Genomic DNA, 20,450 nt, shown 5'->3' on the forward strand with positions numbered 1-20,450 from the left:
TTTTTTTTTACTATTTTATTTATTCCCTTTTGGTGCCCTTGTTGTAGTTATTATTGTTGTTATTGATGTTGTTGCTGTTGGATAGGACAGAGAAAAATGGAGAGAAGAGGGGAAGACAGAGAGGGGAAGAGAAAGAGAGACACCTGCAGAACTACTTCACTCCCTGTGAAGCGACTCCCCTGCAGGTGGGGAGCTGGGGGTTCAAACCGGGATCCTTATGCCGGTCCTTGCGCTTTGCGCCACGTGCGCTTAACCCAGTGCACTACCGCCCGACGCCTGTGGATGATACTTCTAAGCAGCTTCCCTGGCCCCATTATTTATTGTTTATTTTCTTGAGAGAGAGGGAGTGAGGGAGAAAGAGAAAATAAAAAAGGGGCAATGGGAAGAACAGGATTGGGGAGATAGCATAAAGACTGTCATGCCTGAGGCTCTGAGGTCCCAGGCTCAATCTCCACACCACCATAAGCCAGAGTTGTGCAGTGCTCTGGTCTCTCTCCATATCTTTCTCTGTATCTCTCTTTCACTGACAAATAATAAATAAAATATTTAGAACAGAGAGTGGAGACATCAACATCCATAGAACTCCTCTGATGCTGTCTGTGGTGTTTCCTTGTGCCAGGTTTGAACCCAGGGATCTCTCCCTCATGCAAGGAGATGGCTTTATTTTTTAATTAATTTATTTTCCCTTTTGCTGCCCTTGTTGGTTCTTATTGTTGTCGTAGTTATTACTGTTGTTACTGATGTCATTGTTAGGTAGGACAGAGAGAAATGGAGAGAGGAGGGGAAGACAGAGACAGGGAGAGAAAGACAGACACCTGTAGACCGGCTTCACCGCTTGTGAAGCGACTCCCCTGCAGGTGGGGAGCCGGGGGCTCCTTATGCTGGTCCTTGGCTTTGCACCACTTGCGCTTAACCCGCTGCGCTACCGCCCAACTCCCGTGATGGCTCTTTTTAGAGGTTGTTTTACCTCCCCCCTTCCTCTTCTTTCTCTTCCTCATCTTTCTCCTCTGCCTTCTTCACCAAAGCAGTGCTCACCTCTGGGTTGTGGTGGTAGGGGACTTTAGAGCCTCAGGTATCAGTCATTTTTGCATAACCATTATGCTATCTTCTCAGCCCAGTTTGTGTTTTAAACCACCCAGTTTGCAGCGGTTTGCTATAACAGCTCCAGGAAACAAGGAGAAGGGCCCTGCCCACCATGGTGACATTTCCTTCCTAGTTTATCTGTCTTATCTGCCAGATACAGCAGAACAGACATGCTGAGTAGGGTCCTGGGGTGACAGGAGGTGCCTGTGTTCCCGGACAAGTGACACTCAGCAGCTGAGCCTTCTTACTGACTCATGCTGCAAACATGCGAGTATCCTCTGTATCAGACCCTGGTCACCAGAAGGGACTAGGACTCACTTTTGAACGTGGGTCCATGAGCATTGTAACCTGTAAGCTCTACTAGGTACAGCACTGCCTGGCCTTAAATTAACTTATTTTTATGAGACAGAACAGAGCACTGCTCAGCTCTGGCATGTGGTGATGCCAGGGATTGAATCTAGGATCTCTGGGACCTTAGGTATACAAGTCTAATGCTTGGATGCTGGGAATGTTTTAGAAAATTACTTTATTTGTTTTAAATAAAGGACTTTTAAATTTTATTTTATTTTATTTTATATGACAGAGAGAAATTGAGTCTCAGGAACAGCACTTTCAGTAGCAGTGCCCTTGAGAGAGGAGTCTCTGAATCATTGTACCTGGGAGAATTCAGTAGTCATTGAAAGATTATTTTTGTGGGGCCAGACAGGGGTGCACCTGGTTAGCGCACACACTACAGCGTGCAAGGACCCGGTTCAAGCCCCTGGTCCTGACCTGCAGGGGGAAGTTTCATGAGTGGTGAAGCAGTACTGCAGGTGTCTCTCTGTCTCTCTCCATCTCTACTTCCCCCTCTCCATCTTAATTTCTCTCTGTCTCTAGCCAATTAAAAAAAAAGAGGGAGAGATTATTTTTGTTTGTTTCTTGCCCTCTAGATTCCTGCCCATACATAATTCCATTGCTCCTGGTAGATTTTCTTTTTTCCTTTAAATTTCAGACACTGGGGGTAGGGTGGTAGCATGGTGAGTTAAATGCACATGGCACAAAGTGCAAGGACCAGCATAAGGATCCCAGTTGGAGCCCCCATCTCCCCACCTGCAGGGGGGTCGCTTCAAAAGCAGTGAAGTAAGTCTGCAGGTGTCTATCTTTCTCTCCTCCTCTCTGTCTTCCCCTCCTCTCTCGATTTCTCTCAGTCCTATCTAACAACAACAACAACAACATCAATAAAAATAATAATAGCCACAACAATAATAAAACAATAAGGGCAACAAAGGGAAAAAATTTGCCTCCAGGAGTAGTGGATTGTAGTGCAGGCACCGAGCCCCAGCAGTAACCCTGGAGGCAAAAAAAAAACCAAACAACCCATTGATGGAGAGAGAGAGAAGGAGAGGGAGAGGGAGAGGGAGAGGGAGAGGGAGAGGGAGAGGGAGAGGGAGAGGGAGAGGGAGAGGGAGAGAGACTGGAAATACCACAGCACTGTTTGACTATTCCAGGAACTTCTGTCAATACCATGCATGTGGCGCTATGCACAGTGCTCCACTGTGGTATTGGGGTCTCAAGCCCAGGTCCTCGTGTATAATAAAGTGTACAGTCTTCTGAGGGAGCTATCTCCCTGCCTCTGAAAGGGAATGTTAATCCCCACTGCTGAGAAGCAGGACAGCACAGCTCCCAGAAGGACAGGAGAACCGTGTGCGATCTTGCTGCCTGGCTTTCTTTCAGATGGCCTGCGGGCCCCTGGAGTGAAGAAGCCAGCGGAGCTCGTGATGAGCAGTCTGTGAAGGTCCTCATGCGGTGTCCATCTCTTGAAGATCTCCAAGGGGCCCTGCCTCACCCACCCTCCCACCCTGCCCACACCTCTTACACCCAGTTGCCTTTGAAGCTAAACTCTTTGAACAGCTAGGTGCCCTACTGGCTGGGTGGGTGACTCAGTTTTTCTGAGGGTGTGCATGCTCCTTTTGGCAGAAGTATATTCATATCCATGACAGTTGTTTGTTGAGAGGTGGCTGGTGGGGCTGCACCGGGGGAAACAGTTTTTTGGCTTTTCAACTTCTCAAGTGTCAGTTCGCCGTCCCCTCTTCTTGCCCTCCCTCCCCCAATACATACTGATGAGGCTTGACACTGCTGTGACCCCGAAGGAAATCTGTGTGGACCACAGAGAGGGGAAGCAACACAGGGTGTGTGTGGGAGACCTGACAGGGATGTGACTTGTGAACGTTCTGAGCAGATCTGGACCTGGGGACTGTTTGGTGAACGTGATCTAGAGGGAGAGAGAGACAGACTTTGGGTTCAGCTATATATTTTTTCTTGTGCTTTGTCCTCCCTCTCTTCCCAGTGAAACCCTAGATTGTCTCAGCACAGCTGCCAAAGGGAAGCATATTATGTCACTCTCCCGGGCAACAACCCAGCGTGCCACCCTGTATCCCTCAGCTGCTGAAAATATACTCCCGAATGAGTAAATCCCCTGAATGAATTTGCTACCCGTTTCCAGAGATTGTATGTTTTGGGTGAAGGCTTCTTATACAAAGAAAACACAATTCTTATAGTTCTCCCATTCAAATATAAGCCAGGCCCGACCTTGCTTAGCTTCTAAGATAGATGAGATCGGGTGTATTCAGGGTGGTATGGCTGTAGACTTTTTTTTTTTTTTGCCTCCAGGGTTATCAGTGGAGCTCGGTGCCAGCACTACGAATCCACTGCTCCTGGAGGCCATTTTTTATTGGAAGAAAATTGAGAAAATTTTCAGAGAGAAACTGAGATAAGAGGGGAAGATGGAGGGGTGGGCAGACACCTGCAGACCTACTTCACCACTTGTGAAGCGTCTCCCTACAGGTGGGGAGCTGGGGGCTTGAACCGGGATCCGTGCACAGATCCTTTCGCTTTGTATTATGTGCACTTATCCCGATCTGCCACCGTCCAGCCCCAGACAATTTATATTTCTTCATGTCTTGATTCAAATCAGATTCAGGCTGCAGGGACACCACATTTTGAATTTTCCTGGAGAGACCTATACATTCAAAGATGTCCCTTGTCCCTAGAAGCTGTGAATATGTTATCTGATGTAGCTAAAGGGACTTTGCAGATAAGATTACAGATTTTGAGGTTACCCTGGATTTTTTTGTGGGTGACCCAATGTAATCAAAGTAGTCCTTATAAAAGAGAGTTCGATTCAGTATTAGGAGATGGGAGGGAAATTCAAGAGGGGGCAGTAATACAAGGAAAGGGCCTTGATTCAAGGAGTCCAAGGGCTTTGTAGAAGCCCAAAATGCAAAAAAGCATGGATTCTGCCATAGAGCCTCCAGAAGCAACCAGCTCTGCAGACGTCTCGATTATAGCCTCAAAGATGGCTTCTGATTTCTCACCTGTGACACTGTGAATGGACACATTGCTATTGCTTTAAGAGGCTAAGTCTGTAGCAGTTTGTGTAGTGGCAACAGGAAACTAACACTACTGCCCTGCTTGTCCTTTGAATACCCCTGTCAGGCCATGTACCCATTTTTTTAATGAGTCATGTGGTTATTGTACGTGGGAGCTTTTAACATGGAAAGAAGGAATGTGAAGAAAACAAAAAGAAGGAAGGAAATATGAACTATGAAACTTCGGTTATTTGGGTTCTAGTCTTACAGAGTAACCTAGTTTGCCCAAGATTTTACTGGTTTTATTATTGTTATTATTTCATATTTATTTATTTATTTTGCCTCTAGGGTTATTGTTGGGGCTCAGTGCCTGCATTATGAATCCACTGCTCCTGGAAGCCATTTTTCCCATTTTGTTGCCCTTGTTGTGTTGTTACTAGATAGGGCAGAGAGAAATTGAGAGAGGAGGGGAAGACAGAGAGGGGGAGAGAAAGATAGACATCTACATACCTGCTTCACCGCCTGTGAAGCGATCTCCTCACCACCACCACAGTTGGGGAGCGGGAGGGGACTTGAACTGGGATTTTCATGCAGCTCTTTGTGCTTCATGCCATATGCGCTTAACCTGCTGCACTGTCTGACCCTCTTATTTTATTATTTTAAAAAATTATTTATTTATTTTATATTAGTGAGAGAGATACAGAGAGAAAGATATAAACACTAGAGCACTGCTCAGCTCTGGCTTATAGTTGTGCTGGGAATTGAACCTAGGACGTCAGAGCCTCAGGCATGAAAGTCTTTTGCAGAAGCATTATGCTATTTCTCCAGCACAATTATAATGGTTTTAGCACTGAAAAACCATGTACTAAGAGCCTTTTCACTCAGCCAAGCCAGCACAGTGAACCACTCTAAATCCTAACCAAGTTACTAATTTAGTGGTGTTACTTGTAAGCTATTGAGTGCTCTCTGGGCCTCAGTTTCCTCATCTGAAAATGGTGATAAAGGTCGGGGAGGTGATACAGTGATAGAAGGCAAGACCTGGATGTGTGAGGATTCCAAGTTTGATCCTCATGTGGTGGAGTAGTGTTCTGGTTCTCTCTCTCGTTAATGAACAGGTAGATAAGTTTCTTTAAACTTTTCTAGGGAGTCAGGTGGTAGCACAGTGGGCTAAGCGCATGTGGCACCAAGCACAAGGACGGGCACAAGGATCCCGGTTCGAGTCCCCGGCTTCCCACTTGCAGGGGGGTCGCTTCACAAGCAGTGAAGTAGGTCTGCAGGTGTCTGTCTTTCTCTTCCCCTCCTCTACCCCTCTTGCCTTCCCGTCTTCTCTCGATTTCTCTTTGTCCTATCCAGCAATAACAACAGCAATGACAATAATAATAACAAGGGCAATAAAATGGGAAAAATGGCCTCCAAGAGCAGTGGATTTGTAGTACCAATACTGAGCCTCAGCAGTAACCCTGGAAGGGGGAAAAAAAACAATTTCTTTATTGTGTTCACTGGGGCTTTGTGCATACGTGATTTCACCACTCTAGGTTGAGTGTGTGTGTGTGTGTGTGTGTGTGTGTGTGTAGAAAGAGAAAGAAAAAGAGGGAGAGACAGCATGGAACCAGAGTGTCCTCTATTACAGTTATTACAGTAGTAGCTCTCTGAGAGAGACAGCCTCAGTGCCCTACTCAGCTATCTCTCCAGCCTTAAAAAAAGAATTGTCATAATAGTGGAGTATTGTACTCATAAGCATGATTCTTTTTTAAAATTATTTATTTTCCCTTTTGTTGTTGTTGTTGTTATTGATGTCTTGTTATTGGGTAAGACCGAGAGAAATGGATAGAAGAGGGGAACTAGATAGAAGAGGGAGAAAGACATCTGCAGACCTGCTTCACCGCCTGTGGAGTGACTCCCCTGCAGGTGGGGAGTCGGGGACTCAAACCGGGATCCTTATGCCGGTCCCTGCACTTCGCCCCACGTGCTTAAGCCGCTGTGCTACCGCCTGACTCCCCATATGCATGATTTTAAGCACTGCTTGATGCTCTGTCTCTCTTTTATTAATAAAATAACAAGTTTTTTTTTAATGGGGAGGGGACTGGGAGATAGCTCACCTGCTAACACGCACACTTTGCCCTGAGTGAGGACCCAGGTTTGAGCCCCAGGCACCACATGAAAGCACCACAAAAAGGGAGGCTACTCAGGTGGTAAAGCAGTGCTGGGGTGTTTCTCCTTTCTCTCTCCCCTACTTTTCACCCTCTATCTGAAATATATATATATATATATGAGAGTTAGCTGGAAATGGTAAAATTGTGTGGGCATGAAATCCCAGTGAAGCCCTGAGGCCAGGAGAAAAATCATAAAACGAAAGAAAATAAAAACAGGGCTTTTGCAAGAACTAACTGGGTAATATGTATAACTGTGTCTTGACCATAGTGTGTGTTCAGTAAATGTTAATTTTTATTACTATATGAGACCCAGAGTGGTAGAGAAACTCCTAGAATTGCTTCCCGAGGAAATAGTATTCTTGTAAAAGCTCTACTGAAGCCTGGCTCTCCTTAAACATGTCTTTCTTGACCTTCTCCGTCCACTAGGGAGCCCCGCCCTTCTCTCTGAGCCCATGAAGACATGTTTACTCGGGGGCAATGTGACGCTCACCTGCCAAGTGTCTAGAGCAGACCCCCCTGCCAGGATCGTGTGGCTGAGGAACCTCACTCAGCCCAAGGTGGTCATCCAGCCCAGTGGTCACTACCTCATTGCCCACTCCGGCCAGAGCTCCACTCTCACCATCTGCAACTGTTCGCAGGCCCTGGATGAGGGCTACTATGTCTGCCGGGCTGAGAATGCCGTGGGGGTGAAGGAGGTGGACATCTGGCTGAGTGTTAAAGGTGAGTGGTGGACGTACCCCCAAGAGTACTTGGGCTTCAGAGAATCTGGCACCCACCAGCAGGGGACAGATGGTTTGGTATCTCCCTGCTGTAGGGCATGGCCAGCCAGGATCAGGAGTGTCTGCTTGCCTGTGTTCATGACAGAGTGGCCAGAGAAAAGTAATTGGCTAGTCTTCAACCCCTAATATTTACATAGCAATAAAAAATTGGGGGCTGGGTGGTGGTGCACCAGGTGGAGTGCACATATTACCATGCACAAGGATTCAGGTTCAAGTCCCTGTCTGTCTGCCCACCCAGAGAAAGGAAGCCTCAGGAGTAGTGAAATTATGCTGCAGGTGTCTCCCTCCCTCCCCCCCCCATTTTCCCCTCTCAATTTCTCTCTGTCCTATCAAAAAAAGGTAAAGATAAATTACATTCCAAGTAATATATGTGTGTGTGTATGATATACTAAACAACAGCTCAGAGACAGCTCACCCAGTAGAGCACACACCTTACCATGTGTGAGAGACCCTGGATTTGAGCCCCTGCACTAGGCATGGTGGAGTAGTGCTAGGGTCTCTCATCTATTTTATTTTATTTTATTTTATTTTATTTTATTTTTCTCTCTCTCAAAATAAAAAGAAGAAAGAAAACACTGGGCTTAGGAGGCCATTTAGTTATATTATGCATGAATGGGGTTGAGTTCATTCCCTGGCATCACATTAAAAATAGAAATAATATATATATTAAATGATAATTTATAATGCCATCATGAATAATACCACAGAAGTACCATGCCACTTAAGATATAGAACAGCAACAACATTTGTGATGTTTTGTTTTCTAAATCTGACCACTCAACTTGTAGAAAATTTCACAAGTGTGGGGAGTCAGGTGGTAGCGCAGTGGGTTAAGCGCACATGGCACAAAGCGCAAGGACCAGCAAAAGGATCCTGGTTCAAGCCCCTGGCTCCCCACCTGCAGGGGAGTCGCTTCACAGGCAGTGAAGCAGGTCTGCAGGTATCTATCTTTCTCTCCCCCTCTCTGTCTTCCCCTCCTCTCTCCATTTCTCTCTGTCCTATCCAACTATGATAACAATAATAATAATGACAACAAGGGCAATAAAATGGGGGAAATGGCCTCCAGGAGCAGTGGCAGTGGATTCTTAGTACAGGCACTGAGCCTCAGCAATAACCTTGGAAGCAAAAAAAAAAAAAAAAAAAATTTAACAAGTATTGATTACTGTTCTGTATCTTAAGTGGCATGGTAGTTCTTGTGTGTGTGTGTATAGTGATTTACAAAATTATGATGTAATAGGGGTACAATCCACATCATTCCCACCACCAGAGTTCTGTGTCCCCACTCTCTCCATTGGAAACTCTAGTAGTTCTCCCAAGGTCACAGACGTAGGATGACTATTATTCTATACCTATATTTATTATATATTTGCCCATTTTTTCCCCTATGGTTCTGCCTTCTCTTACTTTCTTTCATTAAAAAAACCCTTTTATTAGTGACTTAATATTGATTTACTAAATTATGAGGTCAGAGGGTAAATAGCATAATGGTTATGCAAAAAGATTCTCATGCCTGCGGTTCCAAAGTCCAGGGTTTACTCCCTCGCATCACCATACACCAGGGCTGAGCAGTGCTCTGATAAACAAAGAAACAAACAAAAACAATAAAAATTTATAAGATAGAGAGTATAATTCTGTTCCATTCCCACCACCAGAGTTCTGTGTCCCCATTCCCTTCATTGGAAGCTATCATAGTTCTCCCAAGGTTAAAGATATAGGTTGACTGTTATTTCTGTATCTGTCTATATTTTTATATATTTGCCCCCCTTTTCCCTCCTATGGTCCTGCACTATCTTCCTTCCAAGTCACACCTACACCTATTACTACTTCTGAATGTCCTTCTTCTTTTCCTCTTCTCTCTGGGTCATGATGGAATTGTAGTTCAGAGCCCTCTGGTCATCTTGCACTATTATTTCTCCCCTTCTGGGAGTGTGGACCCAAATTCTTTTTGGGATGCAGAAGGTGGGCATTCTGGCTTCTGTAACTGCTTCTCCACTGGACATTGGCACTGGCAGGTTGATCCATACCCCGGGTTGTTTCTATCTTTCCCTAGTGGGCTAGGGCACTGGAGAGGTAAGGCTTCGGGCACATGGGTGAGGTCATCTGCCCAAGGAAGTCAGGATGCAATCATGATAGCACCTGCAACTTGGTGACTGAAAGACCATAAGATGTAAAGCAGGGCAAAGAGTTTAATAAACAGTAATCAGAAAGTAGGAATAGAGCAGATGAAAATAGGGATCTTAGGAAAGAAGCTTTAGTAGGTGATTATATATATTAATGTGTTACTATATCTCAGCCCTCATGTAGGGGCTGGTTACTCTGTCATACATAAGAGTACTCTGTCATTTCATAAGAGCTTGTTTTAGATCTGGATTCTAGGTCAGCCTCAGAATGGGATGGAAAGGAGATTCTAATTCAGCCAGCTCTTAGGAACTGCTCTTACTCTGGTTTTTTTTTTTTCTTATAAAGGATTCATTGTTTATTTATATTTAACATACACACACACACACACACCAGAGCACTGATAAATTCTGACATATGGTGGTGCCAGGGGTTGAACCTGGGCCCTCTGGGATGCTCAGCATGCAGGTCCTATGCTCTAACACTGAGCTATTTCACTGGCTCTAATAAACAATATTGACATGTGGAGATGCTAACTTTCTGTATTCTTTCACATCACATAATTCTAGTGAGTCTCACACATTGTCACTGTCTGAGGCAAGAAGATAGCTAATGAATGCTTTTCCCAAGCTTATGAAACCAAGATAAGACCAGGGACCAGGCAGAGGAAAAGGGAGTGTATGCACATCATCAGGTGGGTTTGTCAACAGTGTGATCTGTCTCTGCAGAACCTGTGAACATCGGGGGAATTGTGGGCACTATCGTGAGCCTTCTCCTGCTGGGACTGGCTATCATCTCAGGGCTTTTCTTGTATTACAGCCCTGTGTTCTGCTGGAAAGGTATGTGCCTTGGGGGTTCCTCTGCTTCCCTTTCAGGCTTTTGGCATGGGGCTGGTGGGGGAGGAGGTCCCTTCTATGCTCCCCCTGGGGTCCTACTGGGTAGGCTTCTTTGCTGCATCCAGATCAGTAATGAAGCAGCAGTGGACCATCCCTGAACACCATGTCATTTGATGTGGGGCCAGTCTGCTCACTGCTCGTTCTTTTTTGTAAATGTTCAGTTGATTAAAGACATGTGAGGCTGAAGTAGCTGTTATTAGATATTAACTTTGTTTTTTACTTTTTCTCCCTTCAGTTGGAAGTGCTTTCAGGTGAGTGTTCCCTCAGCATAAGCCCAAAGCCCATCTCCATGATCTGTCCTCATGGCTGCTGCTTTGTGTCCTCTTCTAAAAAGAATAACGGCAGCTGCCACTAAGAAGAGCCCATGCTGGGCCAGACACCAGGCCGGCGGCTCCATGAGGCAGTGTGTGAAAAGAGCTGGTCATGATGCGCAATAAGCTCTCACAAGCCCTCTGGGGTGGTGATGGCATCTCCATTTTTCAGGAGGTGCAGGCTCAGTGAAGTGATTTCTACAAGCCCATGTGGGAAGTAAGCAGTGAAGCCTGCACCAGACTCAGGTCTGACTGATTCCAAAGTCTTTGTTCTTTTTACAACTCCAGACTTCAGGGTGGAGCACATTACTGGGCTGTCGTTGGGCCATAAAGGAAAGTGTGTACATAGGGAGCCCAGTCATTCCTGCATTGACCGTGTGTAATGAGCCTCAAATTGCTAAAAGGGCAGAGTAAGTAGTAGTAGTTCCAAAGCTTGTTTTAGAATAGAGTCTGAGCGCTTGGTCAGAAATCAAGGAGCTTGTGTTTCCTTAGGTGATTCTGGATAGGATTAAACAATTCCTTTCAGGGACTGGGGGATACCTCACCCAGCAGAATACACACCTTTCCACAGCTGAGGTCCTGGGTTTGAGCCCTAGGACCACATGGGATTACCCTGGATGTCACAGGGGAGACCCATGGATTGTGGAGCAGTGCTGTGTCTCTTCTTTCTCTCTTCTCTCTCTCTTTCTCTCTCTCTCTCTTTCTCTCTCTCTCTCTCTCTCTCTTTCTCTGTAATAAATGAAAAAAAGGGGGTGAGCAGGAGACTGGCCACTCAATTGTATGACCAATATCCAAAGCACTGAGACCATTCCATGGCACCACATTAAAAGTAAAAATATATAAAGAATTCTCTGCCAGCCTAGGAGGTGGCACAATGAGTAGAGCATTGGAATTTCAGGCATACAGGCCTGAGTCTGATTTGTGATGTCTCCGTGTGCCAGATTGATGCTCTGGTGTGTGTTCCCCAGGCGCCCCCCTCTGATAAATAAATCTTTAAAATACAATACAGGGGGCAGGGCTGGCAGTAGCGCAGAGGCAAATGCGCAAGGACCAGCGAAAGGGTCCTGGTTCTAGCCCCCGGCTCCCCACCTGCAGGGGGTTGCTTCACAGGTGATGAAGCAGGTCTGTAGGTGTCTGTCTTCCCCCCCACCCACGTCTTCTCCTCCTCTCTAGATTTCTCTCTCTCCTATCCAACAACAACAGCAATAATAACAACAACAAGGACAACAAAAATGGGACCGATAACCACCAGGAGTAGTGGATTTGTTGTGCAAGTACCGAGCTCCAACAATAACCCTGGAGGCAATAAATAAATAAAGAAAGAAATATCAGGGGACAGGGCAGTGGTGCATATGGTCAAGTGCACATAATGCTATGCACAAGGACCTGGGTTCGAGCCTCCGCTTCCCACCTGCAGTGGGAATGCTTCACAAGTGGTGAAGCAGGTCTGCAAATGTCTATTTCCCTCTCTGTCTGCCCTCCCCTCTCAATTTCTCTTTTCTATTGAATGAAATGGAAAGAGACAAAAAAAAAAAAAAAAGGAAAAATTGCCGTTGGGAGTGGTGGATTTGTAGTGCCAGCACTCAGCTCTATCAATAACCCAGGAGGCAAAATAAAATAAAATAAAATATCAATTAAAAATAATTCTTTGTGGGGGCCAGGTGGTAGCGCAGCAGGTTAAGTGCACATGCATAAAGTGCAAGGACCGGAGTAAGGATCCAGGTTCGAGCCCCAGCTCCCCACCTGCAGGGGGGTTGCTTCATAAGTGGTGAATCTGGTCTGCAGGTGTCTACCTTTCTTTCCCCCCTGTCTTCTCCTTCCCTCTTGACTTCTCTGTCCTATCCAATAGCAACAACAGCAATAACAACAACAACGATAAACAACAAGTGCATCTGACGGGGGAAAATAGCCTCCAGGAGCAGTGGATTTGTAGTGCAGGCATAACCCTGGAGGCTAAATAAATAATAATAATAATGATAATTCTTTGTGATCCTGTGGGGAAACAGTTCCTTTTTGACTCATTTATAAATGAATTATTCTGGAACCATTTTTTGAGGGCTATTCTCCTAGTGAGTCTGTCATTCCTCAGACTTACTTCTCACAAAATATCACAGAGTTGTGGGAAAAGGCTTTGGAATCAATGAACCTGAGTTCAAGTTACAGCACCACTGTTCCCAAGTCATATGTTCCTAGAGAATTCCTGACTCTTTCTGAACTGCTGGGTCCTCATGTGTTTCATGGAACGGGACAACAAATAGTAAGTGGGAATGCAATGCTCTAGGACTGTGTTTGGACCTGATGTGTCTATCTGTCTTTCTTTCTTTGCTTAAGATTCTATTTATTTAAGAAAGAACCAGACATCACTCTGGTACATGTGCTGCCAGGGATTGAACTCAGGACCTCATGCTTGAGAGTCTAGTGCCTTAGCCACTGCACCACCTCCCAGACCACATGTCTGTCTTTCCTTATGAAAAACCTGGGTATACAGCCAGGGAATGGCTGAACTTAGAATGTGGCCCGCCCAAAGTTGCCAGTTTGATCCCCCATGCTACATGTGCTGGTATAATGGCTTCTCTCTCTCTCTCTCTTTCTCTCTCTGTCTGTTTCTCACACACACAGACACATACACACAACTTTGTTTCACATGAAATCAACAAAATGCATCTTAAAATCTTAAAATGGGCAAATCCAACAATGAATGGAGAGCCAATAAATGCTAAACCACTAGGCATGAGCTCCACATGAAAAAGTAGTTCTGAGGGAGGTAGGAGATTTTACTTAGACTTTGAACAAAGAGGACGAGTAGACATATCTATGAGTGCGGTAGAAAGAAGATCATTTCAGGAATGGAGCAGGACATTTGTGAGGGAAGCTGTGAGGGGAGCTGAAATGACAGTTGTCTGGGATAGTGAGGTCACAGCCTGAGGAACATGGATGTGGGGTGGGTGAGGGGAATAATTAAACTCACTGAGCACTAGATAGGATTTTCTGTAGCAGTCCGTGGCAGTGTAACTCTTTGAGAGGTTACAATGGCTCTATTTTAATAGTGACTTAACAGTTAAATTTTCCAGGTTATCAAAGGGGTTGTGAAAAGTCTAAACAGGGATTTCTATTGTGGGAGGGCAGAAGTTAGGAAAACACAGATTATCTTCTTGATGAGTTCTCTCCCTTTGGAAATTAGGGGGCAAGACATGGGTGATGTCATGGTTTTGGTGGATTCAGAAGAGGAAGAGATGGAGGAGGAGGCAGATGTTGTGGAAGAGGAAGAGGAGGAAGCAGTCGAGAGGGAGGAGTTGCCTAAGGAAATACATAAGCACTGCCACATTCACAGAGTGACTGCACTGGTGAATGGGAACATTGAACAGATGGGTAACGGACTCCTGGCTCTGCAAGGTGAGTTCCTTCTCCATAATAGCTCTGCTGGGGGCCAGGGAGGCGACTCAGTGAACACAGATGTGTTTTGTAAATCTGAATTCCTGGGTTTGATCCTGGCACTGCCTATGACCAGAGTGGCCCTCTTGTCCTCCTCTTCCTTCTCATTAAGTCAGTCAATAAATATTTTTGATTTTTAAATTTTTATTAGTGATTTAATAATGGTTTATAAGACCAGAAGATTACAGAGGTATAGTTTCACTCCACACTCCCCAACAAAGCTCTCTACCCAGTCCCCACCTCTAGCCTTTATAGTTCTTACAGAGTCTTTTTTTCTGCTTTTTAAAAATGATTTAAAAAAATTTTTTATTTATTTTCCCTTTTTGTTGCCCTTGTTTATTTTTTGTTGTTGTTGTAGTTATTATTGTTGTCATCGTTAGGACAGAGAGAAATGGAGAGAGGAGGGGAAAACAGAGGGGGAGAGAAAGATAGACACCTGCAGACCTGCTTCACTGCCTGTGAAGCGACTCCCCTGCAGGTGGGGAGCCGGGGGCTCGAATAGGGGTCCTTAAGCTAGTCCTTGCGCTTCGCGCCACGTGCGCTTAACCCACTGCACTACCACCCAACTCCCCTCATAGAGTCTTATAGACAATGTACCTGTTCTCTCTCTCATTAAGTCAATTAATAATTTCTCTAAAAGATAAGGCAAACCATACCCTTTCTCTTTTTTTAATTTTAATTTTACTTTTTAAATCTTTATTTATTGGACAGAGATAGTCAGAAGTTAAGAAAGGGGTGATAGAGACGGAGAGAGACAGAGAAACACCTGCAGCCCTGCTTCACCACTTGCAAAGCTTTCCCTCTGCAAGTGGGGTCTGAGAGCCCAAACCCAGGCCCTTGAGCATTATAACCTGTGCCAACTCAACCAGGTGCGCCACCACCCGACCCCTGCAGTTAATAATTTTTATAGGAGGGCAGGCAGTAGCACAGCGGGTTAAGCGCACGTGGCACAAAGTGCAAGGACCAGCCAAGGATCCTGGTTTGAGCCCCTGGTTCGAGCCCCAGGCTCCCCACCTGCAGGGAAGTCGCTTCACAGGCGGTGAGGCAGGTCTGTCGGTGTCTTATCTTTCTCTCCCCCTCTCTGTCTTCCCCTCCTCTCTCCATTTCTCTCTGTCCTATTCAACAATGACGACAATAATAATAACTGCAACAATAAAACAACTAGGGCAACAAAAGGGAATAAACAAATAAATATTTTAAAAAATGGTGAGGCTCTGGGGAGAATTTTTTTTTTAATTTTTATTATATTTATTTTCCCTTTTGTTGCCCTTGTTTTTATTGTTGTTGTTGATGTTGTTGTATAGGACAGAGAGAAATGAAGAGAGGAGGGGAAGACAGAGGGGGGGAGAGAAAGAGAGACACTTGCAGACCTGCTTCACTGCCTGTGAAGTGACTCCCCTGCAGGTGGGGAGTCAGGGGCTTGAACCGGGATCCTTACTCCGGTCCTTGCGCTTTGCGCCATGTGCGCTTAACCGCTGTGCTACCGCCCAACTCCCGGGGGAGAAGTTTTATGGGAGAAGGTGGCTATTAAGCAATTTTTGGAGTTGAGATTTGAATAGGTTTGAATAAGCAGGAAGGAGAGAGGGTGTTGCAGATTACAGCAAGAGCCAAAGGATGCAGGGTGGACAGCATCCACTCATTGAGATATGCGGACACGCCCTGCCTCACCTGCTCATCCAGGAAATCCAGTTTTGAGGCTCCACCAATGGAGGACATGGGCTGGAGATTGTTCAAGTCTGATGGCAGACAGAGTCACCCCTGTGGAGCCCACTGAAGAGCCAGATCTGTTTTTCCTTCCCTTACAGATGACAGCAGTGAGCAGCAAAGTGACATTATTCAAGAAGAAGATGGACCAGTCTGAGGAAGAGAACTGCCCTGCATTGTCCTGTCTTACAAGCTTGGAAAGCTACCTGGAGGAGGAGCTTTTCACTTCTGCTGACTTGACTTTGTACCCGCTGACCAACTTATGGTTTGGGGCACTCAGCAATACACACACACACACACACACTTGCATTTTTTAAAATACTGGTTTGATTTGATATATGTTTTCTCAATAGTGCTAAACATATAACTATGGGAATGGGCAGTGCAGAGGGGAGAAAGCTGCATTTGGTGTCTGAGATGCCCCTTTTGCTGTGACTTCTCATTCAAGTTGACTGAGGCTGACTTGGAGGGAATTGGGGGAAAGAAGCATTTGACTTCTTTGACCTTCACCACTATGGAAGGTCTGGAACCAGCATGCCCCAGCACACGAGGGAATAGTGTGGGGGGTGCTAGGGCCTTTTCCTTTATGGGTGCCCAGGTTAGCTGAGGAACTGAGCAAGCATCAGACTCTTAGAAAGGATTAAGGAGATACTGGCTTCTGAGAGTTTGCCTCCGGTGAGGGAGTCAGAAACACCCAGGCTGGACTCTGCTTCCTGCTACTTGTTTCCTTGTTTCCTAGGCCTGGGCAGGCTTCTCTGCCTCTGCCCTGGCCTCAGCTTCCTTTTGTGTACAAAAGGTACAATCACACCAACTTTCCAGGGTTGTGATGAGGACTAAATCGAGCTATTTGGGGATGTGAAAGTAACCAGGAAGTGCTCCTGTTATCTTTTCCCTCTTTTGCCTTTCCTAGTGGAAGAGAAAGTGTCAACTGTAAGTTACAAGCTGCTGCTTAGGCCTCTTCTTCCTCTTTGTCTGATGGTGTTACACCTGAACAAAGGATTTTACTTCCCTGAAGATAGCATTCATTCTTTTCAAACGAGGTAGGGGCTGGTCAGAGAAGTGCCTTTGAACAGAAACTCAAATTTCACAGAGCTTCATATTTATGCAAAAGCCCCTGTGGTGAGACGCACTCTTAACATCCAGCTTTTTCCATTCTTCCATTCTCTAGTGGATTTTAAAGAGCGCAGAAGCAATATTCCTTAATGATACAACTGTGACAAGTATTCTTGGGCAAGTATTGAATGGCAATCATGTGTGATGAGTATTAGGTGCTGATGCTGCCAGCAGATACTTGTACAGTGTAGATTTATTTTCTTCACTGATTTCATCCAAATCTTTTAAATGTCAGGGAGCTCAGAAAGGTGCAAAAGTTGTGTGCTAAACCCAAAAATCCAACTTGAACTTGTGCTCCTTAATATTGCAGATCGTGTTCTTCAGGGTAAGAGCCAGGGCTTAAGGAGAGATTCCCTTCTCTAATCACAGGGGCTAGCACCCCTAAAATGAGCAGCTGGTTGTCTGCAGGGTTGCCCTGCAGGTGGGTTTGGAGGGAGGGAGAGCTATTTTCTTGGATGAATGGATTAGTGACTGCTGAGCAAGTGAACCCTGTCCCCAGCTCAGAACTCTGCAGTGTCTGCCCCTCAGGAATAGCTATGAACCACAGGTTCATTTTTTTTTTTTTTTTAACCCAGAGGACTGCTCTGCTCAGGCTTATGGTGGTGCTAAGTATTGAATCTGGGATTTTTGGTGCCTCAGGCATGAAAGGCTTTTTGCATAACCATTATGCTATCACCCTCAGCCCACAATGGTTCTTTTTGTTGTGTGGTACCCCAGATAATTAACCACTCTAACCAGTCTGGCAGTGGTGTCATTTCCAAACACACTTAGGTTGCTTTTCCCATCACTGAATACTGGTCTGGTCTCTTCTGTAGAATCCTCCATGATTAAATCCCTGAATTTGAAAGTCTACTATGCAAAGGCAACTATATTATTTAAAAAAAAAAAACTAGAAAAAATATCTAGTTGGGAATATAGGAAATGACTTCAGTCTTAACTGAGATGCTTTCCGCAACTTCCTCTTCTCTTGCATCCACACCTGCTCATCGGAAAGCCTCCAGGCAGTGTTTTTCCACTAGCATATGGGAGCGTCAAGGTTTAAGTGCCCAACGCTAGGAACCCTTGACCAACAGACCTGTGACTGCGCCCACTTCTCTGATTTCTTTGTGCACACCGGTGGGGCTGGATTAAGTGAAGAACTTGGCTACTGAGACATCTTTACATTTTAAGGATTTCAGAAAGAATTTGGGCCTTTTTCTTTCTGATGCGCCATCCCCAAATCTACAAAGCAGTCAGTAGGTTACAGACTGTGTGGCAAAGTCTGAGTTGTTCACAGTTGTGCTTTCAGAGATCTATCTTATCTGAATGTATTATGAACTCAGAGACCAGGAGAGCTACTTATCAGAAGCAAAAAGGAAACTTCTTCAGGTCTAGTACAACTGACGTTCCTTTTCCTTTAAATCTGGTGGACACAGGGGAAAGGGGATTCATGCAGCCCTATGGCTGTGGTATTAGCTCCGATTTTCACAAGCACATACAGGCCCCACTGCGGCAGGAAAAAGCATGATGGAAAACTTTCCACGACTCATGCACCAAGGAAATGCATCCTTGCTGGGTAAAATTTATTATGATGCAATAAGTGCCAACTGATATATTTCACCAGGGGACTGGCTAGGAGCTGCTGCAAAGAAAAATAAGCAGATACTTCTGCATTATTTTCATCTTAATATTTGGTGTGTGTAGGGAGGGTTGCACTGGAGAACATCATTCCGAGGTTCTAAAATGGATTTTTAAAAGAAGAATAAAATAAAAGTTATTTTTTAAATAAATACAGTCTCTAATTATCTTTAGACCTGATTAGTCAGTGGAAGAATTTGGGGAAATAAGTTTTCTTTAGTAGCTTTTTTTTCCCCCCAGTAAATTTCCCTATAGTGGCAGCAATAGTGTCCCTTTCTTGATTATCTTTTCTATGAATTGTAGAATATAACTAACTTAAAAAATGTTTAGATGATTTCTTTTTTAAAGGTATTTATTTATAAGAAAGAGAAGAAACCAGGACATCACTCTGGTATATATGAAGCTGGATCAAACTTATAGGGAGAAAGGACACCAGCACTGCTTCACTACTGTTGAAATGTCCCTTCTAGAGGTGTGCTTGAACCCTGGTCCTTGCCTATGGTGGTGTGTGTGCTCTACGGTACACCACTGCCTGCCTGCCTGCCCCCCAACTACCCTCTTATATTTACTGAGATGTGCTCACCTTCCCTAATCTCCCTGAGAAGTGTTATTAATTTTTTTCTACCTGCAGGTCCTCAAAACACATCTACTGCCATACTGTCTGCTTTCCAGCATTGAAGGACTGGGGCAGGAATCATGGTGTGAAAAGTCACTTTACACACCCACAGCAGGTCTCTCCCTGGTGCTCAGAATTTCCACTAGACCCAGCTAATTTTCCAGACAAAGTTTCCTCTCACTTTCCACTTGAAGCAGCCCAGTTCCATTCCCTTTTCCTTTTCCTCTTAAATCATTCTTTTCTTCCTCTTCACTCTAAGATCCCTTACCTAGCTGTTCCTGACAGCTGTGCCATTTTAAAGTTACTTCCTTTTGAGCCAAATTCAGGGCCCGGTTTCCTACCTTAACCTGTCCCCACACACACCCCGCCTCAGACCTTTCCATTTGAATGTTGTGTATTTAATCCAAGTCTGCTTTTCTTTGGGGAGTTGGGGGATTGTTTTTACCTCTATTTTTACTTCTGCTTCCTTTAATTCCTGAGTTTCTGTTTCCTTGGCACCTGTGGCTTCATTCTACCAAGATTACAACCTTACATCCTCACTTACTGGCTTTTTCCTTCCTCACCGCCCCATCACCCACTTCTGGTCCCTTCTACCTCTGCACCCCTCACCCTGAACGTCTATCTGCCTGGTTTCCTCTTCCATTCTGCAGATCAGCACCTCCTTTCCCACCACCTCAGGTACTCCTCACCCCCATTTTCTCTTCATCCTTGTCTGTGCCTCCCCAATATACCAGACCCTGGGGGGGGGGCGGAGGCCAGTTTCCTTCCAATTGGCTTCCCTCACCTCAGATTTCCAATCTGCACCCCTTGTCTGTACCCCTTTTTTCTCCCTAGCTCCCTCTCCCATCCTGGTGTTCAGCTGACCCCGCCCCCCCATTTTATTTCGCCCGTCTTCACCCCACACACACACACCTCATTTTTTTTTATTTATTCCCTTTTGTTGCCCTTGTTTTATTGTTGTAGTTATTATTGTTATTGCTGTTGTCGTATAGTCGTATAGGACAGAAATATCGAGAGAGGAGGGGGAGAGAAAAATAGACACCTACAGACCTGCTTCCCCGCCTGTGAAGGGACTTCCTTGCAGGAGGAGAGGTGGGGGCTCGAACCGGGATCTCTATATCGGTCCTTGCGGTTTGCACCACCTGCGCTTAACCCACTGCGCTACCGCCCGACTCCCACATAGCTCATTTTTTATTGCTGGCATTCACCTGGCCACCGCAGCGTCTTCCCTTCAAAGCTTCCCCAGCTTCCACCTGACTCCCTTTTCTCTTGCCCCCCCCC

The 20,450-nt window shown here is 45.3% G+C and overlaps 1 protein-coding gene across 1 annotated transcript in view; it reads left to right on the forward strand.

Annotated features, from left to right (window-relative positions):
* VSIG10 (V-set and immunoglobulin domain containing 10) overlaps nucleotides 1-18,705 on the forward strand; it is a 50,312-nt gene extending 31,607 nt beyond the window's left edge. The window contains exons 6-10 of the mRNA XM_007529341.3: nucleotides 7,010-7,303; nucleotides 10,209-10,319; nucleotides 10,612-10,627; nucleotides 13,869-14,080; nucleotides 15,925-18,705. Coding sequence (XP_007529403.2) covers nucleotides 7,010-7,303; nucleotides 10,209-10,319; nucleotides 10,612-10,627; nucleotides 13,869-14,080; nucleotides 15,925-15,980 — 689 coding nt within the window. The 3' untranslated portion in view covers nucleotides 15,981-18,705. The remainder of the gene's footprint in view (nucleotides 1-7,009; nucleotides 7,304-10,208; nucleotides 10,320-10,611; nucleotides 10,628-13,868; nucleotides 14,081-15,924) is intronic.
* Nucleotides 18,706-20,450: the final 1,745 nt, after the last annotated feature.

Source organism: Erinaceus europaeus, unplaced genomic scaffold (genome assembly GCF_950295315.1).
Source record: "Erinaceus europaeus unplaced genomic scaffold, mEriEur2.1 scaffold_416, whole genome shotgun sequence".
NCBI lineage: Eukaryota > Metazoa > Chordata > Mammalia > Eulipotyphla > Erinaceidae > Erinaceus > Erinaceus europaeus.